This window comes from Vollenhovia emeryi, unplaced genomic scaffold (genome assembly GCF_000949405.1).
Source record: "Vollenhovia emeryi isolate VEMERY1.0 unplaced genomic scaffold, V.emery_V1.0 DF939138.1, whole genome shotgun sequence".
Classification (NCBI taxonomy): Eukaryota; Metazoa; Arthropoda; class Insecta; order Hymenoptera; family Formicidae; genus Vollenhovia; species Vollenhovia emeryi.
In genome coordinates this window covers 2,053,421-2,065,680 of record NW_011967228.1, presented here as the reverse complement: position 1 = coordinate 2,065,680, position 12,260 = coordinate 2,053,421, and the positions used below count along the sequence as shown (strand labels likewise).

The 12,260-nt window shown below is 47.3% G+C and overlaps 2 protein-coding genes across 3 annotated transcripts in view; one reads left to right on the top strand and one right to left on the bottom strand.

Moving 5' to 3' along the window:
• The window catches only part of LOC105567401 (dual specificity protein kinase shkD), a 30,789-nt gene extending 26,909 nt beyond the window's left edge, over positions 1-3,880 (bottom strand). For both annotated transcript variants that reach the window (XM_012022258.1, XM_012022259.1), the window contains exon 1: positions 2,643-3,880. In XM_012022258.1, the coding sequence (XP_011877648.1) occupies positions 2,643-3,872 (1,230 nt within the window). In that variant the 5' untranslated portion in view covers positions 3,873-3,880. The remainder of the gene's footprint in view (positions 1-2,642) is intronic.
• Positions 3,881-4,424: 544 nt separating this feature from the next.
• LOC105567402 lies at positions 4,425-4,978 on the top strand. Its single transcript, XM_012022260.1, has 2 exons — positions 4,425-4,502; positions 4,596-4,978. The coding sequence occupies exons 1-2, from the start codon at positions 4,443-4,445 to the stop codon at positions 4,860-4,862; spliced, it is 327 nt and encodes a 108-aa protein (XP_011877650.1). The 5' UTR covers positions 4,425-4,442; the 3' UTR covers positions 4,863-4,978.
• The last annotated feature ends 7,282 nt before the right edge of the window (positions 4,979-12,260 follow it).

Sequence of the window (12,260 nt, the reverse complement as noted above, 5' to 3'; positions counted from 1 at the left end):
GATAAAATAAGATAATGCACTGGGCATTAATGGGCATTGGCGTACAAGATTTTGGTCAGCCCTCTCGGAAAATGCTAAAAGCAAGCAGCTTTACCTGTTTTTAAAGGGACGGTTAGAGAGAGAGAGACACACAAAGCTATTCACTCTTAGCATCTTCACTATACTGTAAGATACAGAGTTGACCCCACGGTCCAGGTTTTCCCAAGAGCCACTCGCGACGACGAGTGTCCGAAGGGCCGCGTAATCGCGCCGAGTCCGCACTCGGTTTGCGCACCGCTGCGCCGGAGGAATCACCGTAGTCACTACGGAGCGTGCTCAATTTCCTGTTGACCTATTTATAACGCGCCTATCCACGCCGGAGAAGCCGCGGCATACTTCTCAAGGTCCCGGATCGCTCGGCTGACTCGTGGTGTAGGTAGGTAGGTAGGTAGTCCAGTGCAGCCGTCACCTCGGCGGGCGCATCTGCCACGATCGCGGGGCCAATGCGCGAAATTGCAGACCGCACGGAATGAATATCGCGGAACTGGGGCAGCTTTCCGGCCACTTTTACCACTTGCACGCGGCCAAGTTAGGTCGATAAAGAGAAGGGGTGAAAGAGAGAGAGAGAGAGAGGAAGACGCGTGCATAAATCTCTCGGCGAGACGCAGAACGTCGCGCGCTTGACAGCGAATTTCGATCGATTTTCGCGCTAAATTGCTACACGACTCTATCTCGAATCGAAACATGCCCGTCTCCGACGATTCACCGTTACGATAATGGGCGCGATGGACGTAGCGATATCATTTATTTACGTCCATTTCGTGCCTTACGAGACTTCCGCTCTTGCTAATTCTAATTGCCACTCTCTAGTTGCGCACACATCTGTTACCTCCACCATTTATATCGCGCCGTTCAGGAGTTATACTCCGAGAATGTAATTTTTTCATGTAACTTTCATAACTTTCATTTAAGAGAATAAATACCCTGAGCCCGATAGACGCGTATTTCAACGCAAGTATCCTATTCCTGCAGCATCCTAAATAGATTATTCGAGTGATTGAGAAATCTATTAGGAACGGATAATTTCTACAGAGTCCTGATATTAGTCGGGAAAAATGAAGTCAAGGATGAGACCCTACGATAATTACGTGCTCCTGCCCGCCGCGAATCAACACAATCGTTTACGTAAGCTACCGTGACACTATTCTTAAGCCGCGAAGTCTCGCTTCTGCATTCGCAAACGTAAATGTCACACACGCACGCGGCCAGGAGATCTTACAGAAAAATGCGTTATAACGAGCTGTCACGCACGCCCAGTAAAAAGTACCTATCAAACAGATTTTCTTTCAATTTTGATCTTACTACACTGAGAGAAAAGTCTTTGAAAATTTATTTGTGGCATATAACGTTTATTTCACTGAAATTTCAGTGAAATAAACGTTATATGCCATAAATAAATTTTCAGAGACTGTTTTTTCAGTGTAGATTTTTATTTCAAAGAACCGATTTTATCAAAGGACCAAGTTCATCGTGGACACAGGCCTTGAGTGAACTCATATCTATTCCCTCAAACCTAGGAAATGTTTCAATAGAAGTAAATAAAAATGTAGCGTAGATTCCAACAAAGAAACGTAATTTCTCAGTTAACTCAAATAAATATTTTTTCTAGGTACATCGTCCAAAGTGTTTTCAGTTGTCGAGAGGTCTCGTCGGTTGCATTTGGAACGTGTAACGTGTGGGCACCCGCTGCCTTGCCGATGAAAAATTTCACCCAAGAGGCTCCCTACTTTTTGCGATAGCAATTGGCGGAGAACTTCGTGGCGTGAAGACAGGTAAAAAGCGGATCGTTCTTTGCATCTCCTGTCCACCCGAAGCTTCGCGTAAGGTATTCGCTGACGCTTCATTTTCTCCTTTCGCTGTTTACGCGAGAAATATTATCCCTATCCTGTTAGCTTCGCGCAGCTACATATCGCTCGTATGACTCGGAATCACTGAATCGCGAATGAAAAGCATCCTCCTCCGCAGTTTCCTCCGTTTCGCGAGTAGCAAATCGATAGAATCTAATGGCTCGAGAGACCGAGCAAATAGGCGGATCTCTCCTGACAAGTCGTACAGAAAGCTGCAAACGTTCCCGGAAAACCACGCCGGGACGAAGTGAGACTAAAAAGAAAAAGAAAAAAAAGAAAAACGTCTTCCGATCGCTCGCTACCGACGAGTAACCGCGTGATTACGAGCGGAATTAATTTCACGAGGTTCGTGCCGGCGGGCAGGCGTATCTAATCTCCATCGAGATATTAATCTACAAAGATAGCGCATTCCACACGGCGCGATACGGCGAGCCGTCCGTTTCGAATTCGCAATTGTTGTTTATGAAACAATGGCGAGGGAATCAAAAGGAGGCGCATTGCCATACGGGAGAAAAACTTTCTAACGAGCCTCCTCTAACGCGATCAAACATGTATCTCAAGATCCGATGACGTCCTGGCTAGGCGAACGGCATCCGAATTTTCGTTCGACGAAGGCAAATTGCGTTAATTATCGAGTGCGCCTGTTATCGGGACATACAATACGCCTATCATTTCTTTTGTAAATCGATCCCTACTTCCTGTCTCCGTCCTCCGGGATATCTTATCGTAATTCGCTTCGATCGAGTATCGTCTTACCTTGTAAACCTCCGAGAAGAAGCCCGCGCCGATCTTCTCCATGTAGAAGTCGTCCAGGCGGTTCAACGATGCGACGGCGTGCCTGAGCGCCTGGCAGGAGGCGCCGGTGCGCCTCTTCGAACTCGAGTCCTGAAACGTTTCACCCGGGCACACCGTGAGTCCGTGCACCACACTCTCCGTCATCTCCGTAGGCCGCCAAAGAGAATCGCGGGACTTCTCCTTGAGCTCCTTGTAGCTCCTCGGCGAGGTGGACGACTGCAGCTCCGTGGGGAGATTCTGCTGCGGCGCGTCGCTGCCGACCCTCCTCGCCGTCCAATCCTTGATCGTCGAGCTGGTGAAGTCGCTGTCGCAGGTGTCGTCCTCGCAGGGTGCGACGGTGGTCGCGGAGTCGCCGGCGCCGTCCTTGACGTCGATCGTCCTTGGGACCGCCGGCCTCTGATGCTCGCTTGTCGCGACCGACGCATTAGACGCGCCGTTCGACATCGCCAAGTAATTCGCGCACGTGTCCGTCGAGGGCTCCTCGTTGCCCGGCCTTTTCGTGTGATGGATCATCTCGGAAGATCTCGTGGAAGGTAATTTGGCAGCGACCGTACCCGGTAGGCACTTGGATTGCTGCTCGTTGCACGCCTGATGCTCCCTGCCGCTCGACGGCTCCCGGTTAACGGCAACGATCTTTCTCGCGGTCTTGCCGTAGTCCCTCGTACACGACTCGACGTTGAGATTTCTCGCGGTCGCGGCGGACTGCGGCCGTCGCGTCCTACCGACGCCGGCCTTGGAGTGATTCGAGCAGTTTTGACCGGAGGGACACTTCTGCATCGCGCTGGCGTGACTCCTGCCGAGCTGCGACGACCCCTCCTTGGGCGAGGACTTGATCGGGGTCTTGGTACAAGCGGAGGCGCAAGTCGTCGCGATCGCTTCGTCAGTCCTGCAGGGTCTGGGGTGGTGCTCCACCGCGACCGAAGTGGCGTCCGTCAGACCGACGGGTGGTTGTAGTGAGTTGCTGGGCGCCTCGGAGACTACGGTGGGCGAATCGTCGGCGCTGTCCTTCGTCGGCCGCCAAGGTCTCACCTTGTCGTCGGCGCTCACCGTCGGCGTCTCCTCCGCCGAGAAGCACGGCAGACACGACGCCGCGCCCGTCGTCGTCGCCGGCCTGGCGCACTTGGCTGACGCTTGGCCGCCGTTATTATTAGGCGGACCCGGCGTGTTCGACGGCGGCACTTTCCCGAACATCTTCGCCGTTATTGCGACGAGGCGGTCGCACAGGCTGACGCGAGACGACGGTAGCAGCAGTCCCGCCGCGTGCGCCGCATCACAGGCGTCCGGCCCGACGATGCGTCTCTCGACGGTCGTCACGGCGTCGTTCTGCCGTGTCCCGTGACAAGCGAAGAATGCCCCTTTGTAAGACGGCTCGAGCGTCGCGTCAACGCGGCGACGATCCCACGGCGCCTCGAGTGGGTTCGAGCGATGACAGCGATGGCAAGGCACCTCCGTTTTGCTATGCGCAGTTCTGCCCCCGAGTGCGATTCAGATTAACGTGGTGTCAACGAATCGCGTTCGCGACTTGGTCAAGGGACATTCACACGACACTCGATGTCGGTAGAGTCTTGATTGGCAGAGAAGTCGATCCCCCGGTCTCTCTCTCTCTCTCTTCGTGCTTCAAAAGGAAATTCAAGGAAGTCGAGGACCCTTTCGCTTCGCCGGTCAAGGGCATTGGTACTCGTAGGAAGACATAGGTATCTCGGAGCAAGACAGCGGCGGAAGTCGCGTCGTACGTTTCTGCGTGGAAGACGTTCGTCTTCGATGAACGGCTGGGAAGGCAAAGGAAGCGGAGACGAAGACGCAGGTTCGCGATCGACGCTGGTTTGTTTCCTTTTTGGCAGTGGCGGCGTCACGCGTCGAAATCACGCGTCGAAATCACAGTCGTTGGGCCATAAACGGACGTTATCCCCGCAGGGCGGCCCAGGACAACGTCACAGATTCAAAACGAAGCTTAGGAAGAGCGCGGTACCGGAACTTGGCACGGTTCTCCCCTCGTCGCCGGCGGACGACTCCTCGTGGGCTGACTCAGATCTTCCTGAAATAAAGTCGCGCTGGACAGGTGATCGGCGAGCGTCGAAATTTTCGACCAACTTTGACGTAATTGAGAAGGACGGCTGTGCGCGACGCTTGGGTACACATCAACCTAGAGGGCATTCTTTGCGACGTTGCAAGGCCATGTAAAAATAATTATTTCAAATTTTAGAATACTCGAATTAACGACTGTAATGACGATTTTAATTTATGTAATTAAATAAAGTCGAACATCGCAGACCTGCGGGTGCGTGAAAAATGTAAAACGCCTCGATTTTTATTTTAACAATTAGAAAACCAGTGCGAAGCAAGGACGATTTCCGACAGCTCTTTGAAACCAGCGTGACACACACATTTCGAATATTTCATTTCATCGCACAGTTTTATTTAATGAGAAAAAGATTACACCGCGGCAAGAAGCACGATGTCCGATCTCCGAGGTGGTAACGGGTTTCCGCGATTTGGAGGCGCACCGTGACGCAGCACGCGCCTCTAAAAGCTATAAATCACGAATAACTAAAATCGATTTTCCCCTCGTCTGGCAAATAATCACATTTTCACACGTAACGAACATCGCGTAGATTATCGCCGTCGTAAATTGACATCGGGGGATATTTTCTCCGTATTTTCGCGAATACATCTCGGAACTGCCGGGGAGAAATCGCGAGTAACGGGAGAGGCAAACTGCAAGCTGGTAATGAACTGTTTTTCATTTATTATTAAGCAAATCGCGGCGCATTTTGCGGCGATAACGAGCATAATATGTCAATCCCGCGAGAGATTGTCAGAAGACAAATATTTTTCTGTCAAAGACGTTTTCAATAAAAGAACATTACATTTATTAATTCAAATATCATTGAATCGCACGCGAAGGGTTTGGAGATTTCTAATATCGTTGGAAGCCTCGGTGTAAACGTGGACCGAATAAAGTGAACAAAATTTCGAAATGCATCTGTATTACTGGGGTATCCTCGTCTAAATTCTCAGATCATACACAGTTGAAAAATTTGTGTTTTCTTGTTAAAAAAATGCCGGTTAAAATTTTTGCGTTAAATGTTTAACACATTTATGTGCTAATTTAACATATTGCTCTTGTGTTAATTGACCTCAAATGTAAAATTATTAGGATAACTAAAAAGAAATATTAAAACAACACAATGTGTACTTAGTTTTTAATCTTACACAATACATATGTTCTGTATTAGTACACTGAAAAAAATTTCTGGTTGAATATGGACGAATCAGATAATTCCTTTAGGATTTACCAGAATTCCTTTAGGATTTACCAGAATTTCTGTAGGATTACAGGAATTCTGGTAAATCCTAAAGGAATTCTGGTAAATCCTAAAGGAATTATCTGATTCGTCCATATTCAACCAGAAATTTTTTTCAGTGTAGTAACAAGAGTCATCTGTTAAAATTTACAGAATAAAATGTCGATTTTGTTCTATATAACATAAGTGAGAGTGATTTCGAACTGTCATTTGACTTATTACATCTGTAAAATGTAAAAATTACATTTTTTAAATTCATTTGGTCATAAAAAATATGTTAATTTTACAGAAAATTTATTTCAAATTATTTTGAAATTTGCATTTATTTTGTGTTAAAATATTAATAGATTCAGCGTGATCATTTAACATATCCATATTATGTAAAATTAACACAAAAATTTGTGTGGACCGTTTGGGACATGTGACATCTGTTAAATTTAACACAAATTTTTCAACTGCGTACGGCCGTTCAAATATCAAGTTCCTCAAATCGCAGTGGTAGACATTGGTTTGCGCATACATCAGTGACGCTGCAATTGGTTTTTGCACATTTGCGTCAGCGACACTCAAGAACAACTTTTCGTATCGACTTTCGATCGTACGTAATAAGAAACCATTATTTAAACTTCCTTGCAGTTTTCTAACAATTTGTATAATTAAAAAGATCATTTTCAAAGCACAATTAAATTTTCAAAAAATAATTCGACAGTTCATTGCTTGACAAGTGATAACTCGTTACTTGATAAATAAGTTTGAATATTTTTGTCGAAAATACTGAGATAGTTTGCTCCTTTATCGAAACCTAATTAAGTGCCGCGTTTTTCGCGCCATTTTTTTTCGAGCCCACGGTGAATCATATCGTGTCAGTAGTCATAAAATATATTATGAGTCAGGATTTTATCGAGGTCCATTTAAAGTTATCTGGAGAACGAACTTTCTCGTTCATTTCTGCTGGACGTGGAATACGAATATCTATCCGCGTGTTATATGTCGCGTTCGTTATTCGTGGCAACTTTGAAAAACCTGATGTACAATGTGCTCTTTGAGTCCAGAAACATTTTATCCTGCAGCCAACTAGGGCCCGGTTTTTCCAACGTGACTTATTGTAACGTTAGCTTAATTCGTTCTTTGTGTCTTTCTAAGAGGACAGTTAGAAAGAGACAAAGGATAAGTTACACTAACAATAAGTGACGTTGGAAAAACCGAACCTAGTACGTTTACAAAGTTTGTAACAAGCTGATAAATTGCACAACATTGTACAATCGTGCATTGCCGACAATTTCTTCAAGCGTCTCGACTTGCTAATATAAAATAGAATGTTTCTAGATGCAAAGAGCACATCGCAGATCAGGCTCGACAAGATTTGTCTCTTACCGGACGGCCGGGGTCAATTTCGCACGTTGCGTTGGCCGAGCTGGTTTCGATAAGACCGAACGCGCCGCACTTACGTGACGTCTTTTGCCGCATTGTCACATCGCACGATTACGACACAGCCGCGGTATATACGTGTGCGCGGAGTATCGCCGTCCACGTGATCGTCGGCTCGTATCGACTCGACTGATACCTCGAACAAACGTACAGGTGTAATCGTTTTAGGACGCGGGTAAAGGCGGATTTACGAACGCGACGTCGCCGCTAAGAGCGATTCCTCGCGAACGGGTAGCCGTAACCGGCGACGAAGGTTAGCGGTGTTTCGCGGCTACTCGCGCCGCGTTTTAATTAGCCGGAACATCACGACGATCACCTTCGTCGTTACACCGTTGACGCGACTTTAAGGATGTTTTGTAGCAATCGTAGCAAAACGTAGCTGAAATTCGACCTCGACGAACGTACGTTTTTCTCGTATAGTTTGGGCAACAAAGTTTACGTAGAAGCTTGTTATTTCTTCATAGCTGGAGTTCGAAGCATGCATTTTTAATTTTTCCATTTGAATAAACGCAGTTAGATTTTTCATAATCTCACGGGTAAATTCTACAAAATGCAAGTTGCAAATGAAAATTCTTGTATAACTTGTGATTGCTTCAGTGAAACGACTCCGGATTTTTTTTATGTTTCCGAACAAACTCTAAAAGTTTTGTTGAGTTTCCAATAGTCCAATAACGCGGTCACATTTTTCGTAATCTCACGGTTAAATTCTGCAAATTGCAAGTTGCAAATTAAACTTCTTGTGATTGCCTCAGTGAAACGACTCCGAATTTTTTTATAAGTCTCCGAACAATCTCTACAATTTTGATTGAATTTCCAATATCTCAAAACTAGGTACCAAACATCCTTAATTTCACGCTCGTCTCGTGACAATGCGCGACGTCGACGTAAATAATTCGCGCGACATCCGTATAGTCGATATTAATTTTGTAACGTTCTTGCGCCGTGTAAATCTCGAAATATGGAACGATCCGCGCGCGATCATCAACTCGGAATATTAGATTAGCATCGGCAAAATCCTCGCGGCCGCTTTATACACAATTCTCCGTATTAATATGAAACGATTCGAAATCCGCGGGAAATAAATGCGACTCGTTACAGCCTCTGCGATACGTTTTTAGTGACTGTGGCGTGCGCGAAGAATGTTACGTCGCTGTTGCAGCCAGCGGAAAATTTTAATGGATTTGTAAACGTAATTAAATTGTCATTCAATAACGGGAGAAGAGCGTTAATCTCTCCTCGGCGAGAACGTCCAGTCATCCCGGTGCAATTAGCGATGGAAGACAGTCGCGTTCAACATCCCGAGGCTCGCCTCGGCGGCGCTAAACGGTATATTATAACAAAATCGTATTCTCCAATTAACTTGAGATGGACTCTAAAATATCATTTTAAGCCGAGAGGCCTAGTTAGGAGGATGCACTGACGAGTGATGTAGAAAGTTGGAAAGTTGCGACGGATGAAGAAATCAGCGGAAACGTCCGGAGATACGTCAATAAACGTTTCCACCGTTTCGAGAAAGATTAAATGCGGGGGATGCGCTCCGTTTTCAACGACACGTCGAAACGCGCCTGGCGAGGAAAATTAGACTAATTGCAAAGACGCTGTCGCGGACTGACTTGTTCATCTCCACTGATGCAGATTGGCTTTTAATTTCGGTTTAACTTACCTTTAATCCGATTTCTTTTCCTAGTTTCAAGAATTAAAAAAAGAGACCAAAAACGAAGTTGAGCCGAAATTAAAGTCAATCTGCCGGGTGTAGGACGGTTCTCCCGAACATTTTGGAAGTAAAACGAAAAGTTTAACATAAAAATTTTAACCCAAGGTATATTTTCCATTGTTATTTACAACTTCCTCCCATTTGAGTTGTCAATTCCCCGGCGAGTCTTTCGGTTTTGCGAGCTGAAGAATAATAATATCGCTAAAGAACAATAAATTCCCCACAAAAATAAGGATTCTTTTATTTATTTGCGCAAGTATTATTTACGGGACGGCCCGGTAGCTCGGTGGAATGGAAATAGGGAGAACAAATCGTCTGTAACTGACACCGAGGTTCTTTCGAAAGAATACAATTGCAGAATCGTTAAGCGGGACGAGCGCCGATCGAGTCGTTGAAAAACGTGCGGGCGCTCGGGAAATATCAATCCGGTACGTGGCTTCTTCTAAGGCCCGGGTTTCACCAAACGTCGCTTCACTTTAATCTTGGTTCAATTCACGTTTGTCTCGCTCTACAGTAACAAAATGGGAAGAAACAAAGAACGAATTGAGCCGAGCTTAAAGTTAAACAACGTTGGTGAAACCAGGCCCTACTCTAGAAAGGGGCACACGTGACTTAAACTAAGATTAAAGTTGAGCGACGTTTGTTAAAACCGGGCCCAAGGCCCGGTTTCATAAACATCGATTAACTGTTAACCAGAGATTAGTCTGCTCCTTTGCTTTTCCTACATTATTATCTCAGAAGAGACTACTTTCCCGTCTCTACCAATGCAAATTAACTTTAATCTCGGTTTAGATTACTTCTTATTTCTTTCTAAGACCCGGTTTCACCAAACGTCGCATAACTTTAATCCCAGTTCAATTCACGTTTGTCTCTTTCTGAAGTAGCCGAGGGGGAAACCGCCGAGGGCATTGTGGTGTACAGATTTGCGGCATTACTAGGCATTTTTGGGGCATTACAAAGATAAAATAAGATAATAAGATAAAGTAATGCCTACTGGGCATTAGTGTACAAGATTTTGATCAGCGGTTTCCCCCTCGAAAGTAACAATTGGAAAGAGATAAAAACGAATTGAAGTTAAACTGCGTTGCTAGAAACTGGCAAGAATCGATAAACCGCCTGTTAACAGTTAACCGACAACTAATGCGCCGAGGGTGCTGTGGAAATTCTTGATGGAAATCGGGAAAGTGATATAAACAAGGGTATTAACCCACGGTTCAACTTGCTCCTTTTCGTCGCTCAACTTTAAGCTAGGCTTAATTCAGTCGTTGTTACTTTACAAGTTCCAACTGTTACTTTAGAAAGAGACGAACGTGGATTAAACCAAGACCAAAGTTAAGCGACGTTTGGTGAAACCGGGCCTTAAAATCCCGTTTCGCCAACGTTGTTTAACTTTGAGCTTAGCTTAATTCGTTCTTTGTCTCTTTCCAACTATTACTCTAGAAAGAGACAAACGTCGATTAAACTAAGATCAAAGTTAAGCGACGTTTGGTGAAACCAGGCCTTAGACTAATAAAAAAAGACCTTGTAACGTTTATGAAACTGGCCCTAACGTTTATTTTTATCAATGCAGGTTAACTTCAATCTCACTTTCATCTTTCTCTAATTCCTAAGCCAAAGAGATTGAAAATAAACCGAGACTAAAATACATGTGCGAAGAAAAACGAACGAAGAAATGGACATAATCGCATGGTGTTAGAGTCGTAGGGACTGACGGGTACTTACGGTGCATCGGGTTTCGAGCGGACGTCTTCTCTCGAGGAGACTGCCCGGCCGCGAGCCCCCGGTGTCTCGTACACGCCTCGATATTCCGGGATGGAAGAGAGTCTCGGGCGAGACGCTGACAGCTCTCGCCCGCGCGGCGTCGTCTCGCGACGCACTCACGCACGCACGCACGCAAGCAAACACACTCGCGACGTCCGGACGCTTTTAGACGGCCTTGAACCACGTGAGGAAGAATTCGGGGCCCGCTGGCCGCGCGGCCCTTACCGGACGCTCCTCTTCCCTCGCGGAGACCCGATCCTCGCCCTCGGCCGGACGAATCGAAACGTTTCCTCTCACTCGCGCACGCTGTCACCCGACGTGTTTACCATCTCTCGGCGGCGAGAGGCGAGCGACAGGGACAAGGAGCGAGAGAGAGCCCGCCCGGCCGACGCGCCGTTCCGCGCATCGGCGCGTCTCGCGAACGGACGACACCAGGTGGACGACGGGCCGGAAGCGCGCCGTCGCGGATTTTCGGACGGGTCGCTGACACTCGAGCGCGGGTCGCGCGCGCCTCCCGCGGGTAAACAGAGACGCGAAGGGCAGAGACGTAACGGGGGAGGGCTCAAGCACAACACACCGTGCACCAAGTGTACGTGCAGTCGCTCGTTTTTAAATCGCCGCCGCCGCCGCCGTCACCGCCGTCGCCGTTGCCGCCGCGGCCGGTGCGGGGAGGGAAAGCCGCGACGCGAACCGCACGCCGGAACCTTACGCTCGCCGCCGCGATCTGCTCTCTCGCGAGGCCTCGGGGTCGCGACAACCCATCGACGACGCGGCTACCCGAACGGAACGCAGCTACTCGCGACGTGGGCATCCGCACACTCACTGACAACGCCAGACGGCAGCCATTACGGGAATGAGTCGTCGAGCGGCGGACGCGGCAGCGCCACCGCTCGGCGAGAGCCCGCTGCCCGAGTCGAAGCCCCGTTCCCCCTCCCGCGCGGCGCGGGCCGGCGCTCCCGCCACCACACTCCGACTCCGCGATCGATCGATCGGTCGTTCGGATCGACTGCGACCGAGAGCGCGCCGTTTTCGAATCTCGAATATCCTCAGTGGTGAACTTGTCGACTTGCGCACCAGTTCTTTCGTGTACGAACCGACAGTGTCCCACTGTTCAGATTAAGTAAAAGAACAGCACGGTATCATTGAAATTAAATTTAAATTACCTACCCCATAACTTATTCGAGCGAATAGATTTTTTGTTAGTCTTCTAAACTTAATTTCAATGATACCACGCTGTTCTCTGATTTAGTCCGAATAGTGGAACACTGTCGGTTCGTACACAAAAGCCACGTAATTTGTATATTACATAAACGTTTTCGCGAATTGACTGTTCTAGGAGCAAAAGGATTAAAGCATTAAAATGCATTTTAC

Bases quoted from the DNA above. Each gene is read 5' to 3' on its own strand.
- LOC105567402 (XM_012022260.1), top strand. From the start codon at position 4,443: ATGAACGGCTGGGAAGGCAAAGGAAGCGGAGACGAAGACGCAGGTTCG. The intron at 4,503-4,595 runs GTTTGTTTCCTT...TTATCCCCGCAG, and splicing joins CAGGTTCGCGATCGACGCTG to GGCGGCCCAGGACAACGTCA.